General features: G+C 45.2%; 1 protein-coding gene across 1 annotated transcript in view; it reads right to left on the bottom strand.

Annotated features, from left to right (window-relative positions):
• The window catches only part of LOC122564269 (acidic amino acid decarboxylase GADL1-like), a 113,037-nt gene extending 107,255 nt beyond the window's left edge, over positions 1 to 5,782 (bottom strand). Inside the window, exon 1 of the mRNA XM_087978585.1 lies at positions 5,577 to 5,782. Coding sequence (XP_087834711.1) covers positions 5,577 to 5,640 — 64 coding nt within the window. The 5' untranslated portion in view covers positions 5,641 to 5,782. The remainder of the gene's footprint in view (positions 1 to 5,576) is intronic.
• Positions 5,783 to 6,000: the final 218 nt, after the last annotated feature.

The following is a 6,000-nucleotide window of genomic DNA, read 5'->3' on the forward strand; positions in this document are numbered from 1 at the left end:
TAAGGTGGGGATGGGGAAACTGATGAAGTTGACATTGATACCATGTAGTTGGAGGGTCCCAAGGCGGAAGGTGGGTGTTCTTCCTCCAGGCTTGGATTTGGTGGTGGTAGAGGCCCAGGACTTGCACGTCCTTGGCAGAGTGGGAGGGGAGTTGAAGTGGTTAGCCACAGGGGGGTAGAGTTGGTTAGTGCATGTGTCCTGGAGATGTTCTCTGAAATGTTCTGCAAGTTGGCATCCTAGCTCCCCAATATAGAGGAGACCATATCGAGAGCAGCGGACACACTAGATGAGGTGTTTGGACGTGCAAGAAAATCTCTGCTGGATGTGGAAGGATCCTTTGGGATGGAGGTAAGGTGGGAGGAGATGTGGGTGCAGGTTTTACATCTCTTGCCGTGGCAAGGAAGGTGCTAGGATTGGAGGGTGGGTTGGTCTGGGGAGTGGACCTAATGTGGGAGTCGTGGAGGGAATGGTCTCTGGGTAGCAGGGGACAGACAGGCAGCCATTCTGGCTGATGAATGTAAGTTAAAACAAAGACCTATGATTTCAGGGATGCCACGGTCAGGAAACTCAGAGACTAGAGAGAGATATGGGTGAAGTAAGTACCCCAAACCAGGCAGAGAAAGTAAAACTATCCAAAATTGCAAAAAGATGGAATCCAGATGCGAATCAAGTGGGAAACCAAGTGCTTGTAGTGTTGGGGGACAGGACATGTATAGGAGAATTGCTGGTTTTGAAGTTGCACAGATACTCAACCTGCAAAACCAATGTCTAGAAGTTAGTGTCTGCTCAGACATGACTATGACCAGAATAGCTACCATGAGTTTGTAGCAAAAGGAATCATAAACATTGTTATAAACATCTTGAGTGAAAACTAGCATTACCTGAAACAGCAAATGCTCATAAACCTTGTTAATTGGTAAAATAAAAGCTTTTCATCCAGACATAAGTTATATTCCAGCATGCAGATGAAACAGCACGGGGGAAGAGTATCAAGTTAACTTGCACAAACATTTCATGGGCCTTGTAACAACACGTATAATCCCAATCTCCCCCAAATAGAAATGTACAATCCAATGAGACTGCAGAGGCTTTAGAACGCCAGCCACTATCACCAAGAAGGCTGGGAACCAAAAGACTTTTGAAGCTCTTCAGGAGGGCAGTAAAACCTGAGAGTGTTGGAGTGAATCAAGAAGAATCACCTGAATTAAATCAGGATTTAAAACAGGCTAATAGTTATAAAAAATGTTTAGAACAGAACTTGATGGGCCAGTAGCCATAAAAGTAAGCAAGGGTCAGGAAAGGTGACAAGGAATGGCAGGAGGTGCATGAACAGGAAAGGTTTGGAGGGATATGGGACAGGAGCAGCCAGGTGGGACTAGTTTAGTTGGGGATTATATTTGGTACGTTCTGGTTGAACTGAAGGGTCTGTTTCCATGCTGTATGACTCCATGACTGTATGCCAGAGTACTGGTTAACAGATATCTTGTGATAAAATTACAGGTGGGGAGGTGATGCTGGTGGGGCTGCTTTGTCAGATATTCCTGGAGGGTGTGACGATGAAGTCTCATTTTGTCGAAGAACCACAATAGATAGGGCGTTAAGTTGGCAAGCAGGTGAGGGGATTGAGTATTTGGCCAGGTTGTAATGGATTGCAGCAGAGGGGCTTGGGGATGATTTGGTAGGTCTGGAACAAACTCTGGTGGAGGCAGGAGTTTTAGTCTGGTAGTAGAGTGTAGTCAGGTCAGGTTGGCATGGTGGGTAGTGAGGTGATTGGAGGGAGGGTAGTCAGATGGTGGGATGGGAGTCAACCCGGTTAGGGCTAGGTAGTCAGGAGGTTCAAAGGAGGTGAAGAAATTACTGGGTGGGGATGTTTAGATGGCAGACAGAAGTCAAGGTGTCAGGGGTCAGGGTAATCCATGGATCAAGAGGTATTCAGGGGTCCGGGGTGTAGTCAGACAAGTTGTGGGTGTAACTGAGTGTCAGGGATGTAGTTGGGTATCAGGGAATAATCAGAGGTTCAGGATAGTCAGGTCTGGGGCATTCAGAATGTTGAGGGAGTCAAGAGGTAATCAGGTGGTGAAGGTTATTTGTATCTGGTCTGGTGGTGGGAGGTGCAGGAGATATTCAGGTAGTGGGGAATAATCAGAGAGTTAGGGGATAGTTGGGGTTAGGTGGTTGGAGCTAGTTGGGTCTGGTCAGGGGGTTCAGCAGATAGTCGGATAATCAAGGGGTAATTGAGGAGTCAGGGGATAGTCATAGAGGTTGAAGGGTACAAAAATAGCATTATTCTTTTAAAACCATAAGTCCACATGAAATTGGAAGAGAAGTTGGCTGTTTGGCCCCTCGAATTTGCACCACCATTCATTAGGATCATGGCTGTTCCAACACATTCCTCATAGTCACTTTTCTGCATTTTGTCCATCATCCTTGATTCCCCCTACTGATCAAAACCCTATCTCAACCTTAAATGAACACAACAACTCTGCTTCCACAGCTCTCTGTGGCAAGGAGTTCCAAAGACTCTCAATGCTCTGAGAGCAGACTATCATCCTCATTTTAGTCTTAAATATGCTCCCCTTTATTCTGAGATTATTCCATCTGGCCTAGACTCTCTCATGAGGGGAACATCCTCTGAGCATTTATCCTCTCTTGTCCCGTCAGAATCTTATATGTCATAATGAGATTACTTAGCATTCTTCTAAATTGCAAGGAATATAATCCCTTGCTCAAAAGACAATCCTTCCAAACCAGGGATCATCTTAGTAAACCTTCTCTGAATTGCCTCCAATGAAATAATATCTTTCCTTAAATAAGGTGACGAGAACTGTTCACAGTACTCCAGATATGGTCTCATGGTTACAGTTGATTTCCTTCTTCTCATATTTCAACCTACTTGAAATAAGGGCCAAAATTCCATCGCCTTACCGATTACCTGCTGCACACGTATTCCCAAGTCCTCTTTTTAGATTAGATTAGATTACATTTCAGTGTGGAAACAGGCCCTTCGGCCCAACAAGTCCACACCGACCCGCCAAAGCGAAACCCACCCATACCCCTACATTTACCCCTTACCTAACACTACGGGCAATTTAGTATGGCCAATTCACCTGACCCTGCACATCTTTGGACTGTGGGAGGAAACCAGAGCACCCAGAGGAAACCCACGCAGACACGGGGAGAACGTGCAAACTCCACACAGTCAGTCGCCTGAGGCGGGAATTGAACCCGGGTCTCTGGCGCTGTGAGGCAGCAGTGCTAACCACTGTGCCGCCGTGCCGCCCACTCTTATGTTGAAGTTTTATGCAGTTTCTCTCCACTTAAATACTACTGTCCTTTCGTTCTCCCTTACAAAATGAATAACTTCACATTTTCTCACATTATACTTATTTGCATTATTGAAAAATCTTAATTTGCTTTAGTTATTATTATTTCCCACCACTTCAATTTCATTCCCCTATTTTTACCAAAGTTTAAACACCTTTACCTTAAGTTTGCTTTTGCAGCATTTTGTTTTGCTTTTCATTTAACAACCATTACCGTCCCCACATTTGATCAACACACTAACAACAGAAATGCAACCTGGCAGGGACACCAAAATAACCTGCCACCATCATGTCAATCCACCAGCATGCTCCATTGTGCAGACATTTGGTTACAGTGGCCCCAAGAAGAGCCAACTGGAATGAATGCCTCACAGTGATGCCCTTCCAACAGTTGCCATCTTTGGGACATTATTTTTCAAAGCCCAATCTCCCCCACAAACAGTTCTCTTTTATTTACAAGCAGATGCTTGTGAAAAAGCCTAGAATCCTGGGCTTCTAATGTTATGTTGTTGCCTGAAAGGGTGATGGAAGCAGGTTCACTAACAGTTTTCAAAAGCTTGAAATTGACAAGAACTGCAGGGCTCAGAGCAAAGAGCGGGGAAGTGGGGTGAACTCAAAACACTTTCGCATAAACACAACAGACAGAATACCCCCTTCCTGCGCTGTCAGCTGGTGTGACACTGCGACCACAGCTCTTCAGTATTCCCCAGAAAACGTCCGCCGATTTCTTTTACACAGCAGGACAGCGGCCTTCTAAACAATGTTAATGTTTCCGACATATGTATTCAATTGAGTTATATCCTCTCCTTGTGCAACAACTCTAGATCAAACTGATGGCAATTCTGCACAACCAATCTTTGCAATATGAGTGATAGCAACATTAGTTAATAATGTCCAACTACAGGAATATCCCAGAAACAATCGTTCCGAATTTGATCCATGTCTATTTTTCTGTAATTACCTAAGATCCAACAGTTCAAAGCACATAGGTGACCTTGCTGCATTGTGTCACTTAATTTGATATAGTGCCGCAAGAATATTCTCAAATCTAATGGAGCTGCAAAGTCAAATTGTTTTTTTTTGACGATAGGTGGTGTGGAGTGAGGGGTGGAGTTTACAGGCAAGAAACGCCTTCTGCTGCGAAATTGGAGAACATCCGAGATGAACTGGAAAGTAATCCGGAGAGGAGAAACCAAACAACACAAACCAATATGTACACACACACACACACACACACAGTGGTCATTTTCTTTATGGATCTCTTTAAGGATTTTGCGAAAAGGAATTAAATGTCATATCCTCTTAAGGATGCCCGCTCAGGATTGGTGTTCTCTCTGATATTGAAAAAAGGAAGACGCCTTGGAGATAAATCCGATTAATTCAAGGTCACAACAATACAAAAATAACAATTCCATGCAGCAATTCGCAGCAACTTGCTAGCCCATTGCATCAACTGCATCTCAGGTTTCCATAGAGACAGCGACACTTCTGGTCATTCGAAATTGCTCTCTGGCGGTAGCAGTGGAATTTTTGCCCAAATAGGCTGATTACCACCAGCTAGAGGAAGTGGGGGTGGCTGGAGGAGGGAACCATGAGTATGGTGGAGGGAGAGGTTTCCAGCATCCTCTCGTTTTCAGATGGTGTGTTAATAGGACTCCCTGCCCACATCCCCTTAACACGGAAATGACAGTGGGTGTCAAAGAGCAGCACAAGTGGGAGGGAGAAGCCCGCAATGTGGGAGACAGGGCCAGGGGAGTGGGTCAAATGGCCGGAGTGTCCTCCAGTGCTGCATCAGCCGAGATCAGAGGGTGCGCTGTGGCTTAAGGAGACTGGGCAGTTCCCAGTCCTCTGGCCACTGAGGACCCTAATGGATCCTGGGATCCAACCAATTCGAGCGGCTAAATTCAAACACATCTTAAAAACCCACTTGTTCTTTGCACGCGCACAAGGTGAACACTATTGATTGTTCATTTCTGGGGCTGATTTCAAACTTGTGAACGGGACGAAAAATTGGGTTAGGAATGAACTCAAAAGCAGTTCTCATGAGAACTCACTTTTTTTTTGTTTTATCCAAATATCCGTCAGTGCTCATCGCCAGTGCAAAACAATCAACTTGGACTGCTGCGCATTAAAACGCCAAAACGGTGCAAAATAAAGGAACGCAGCCCCTTTGAACCCACATGGTGTTGCACTGACACCTGTAACACAGACACACAGACACAGACAGGCTGCAGCATCACAAATGAACATTACCCGCAGTGGAACCGTTATGCCCCAGGATGTCCATTGTCTCTGCTCTGCGGCTCGTGTCTTCCATCGCTGCTTTTGGAAGGTTGTGATCCCCTTGTCCGTGTCACTTGATCAGATACAAAACAAAATAACTGATCGGGAGAGGGGGACGAGACAGAAAAGCATCAGGAGATGGGCGTGGAGACAATTCAATCGCCGGCTGGAAGCTGACAGCAACCTTGACGTCAGAAAGGGAAGTGCAGTTGTGGAGCTCAGTGGAAAAGTACTGAAAGCTGCACATGTGAGTGTACAACACAATGTAAACCCAATGGAAAGATACTGAATGCGAGACACAGGCCTGTATACATTACATGCAAATATATATATATAATCCCAGTGGAAAAATACCAAAGCCTAGACACTGATCCGTATATGTTGCACATAAGTA

This window comes from Chiloscyllium plagiosum, unplaced genomic scaffold (assembly GCF_037043375.1).
Source record: "Chiloscyllium plagiosum isolate Xiang-an unplaced genomic scaffold, Cpla_swu_hap1 HiC_scaffold_34, whole genome shotgun sequence".
NCBI lineage: Eukaryota > Metazoa > Chordata > Chondrichthyes > Orectolobiformes > Hemiscylliidae > Chiloscyllium > Chiloscyllium plagiosum.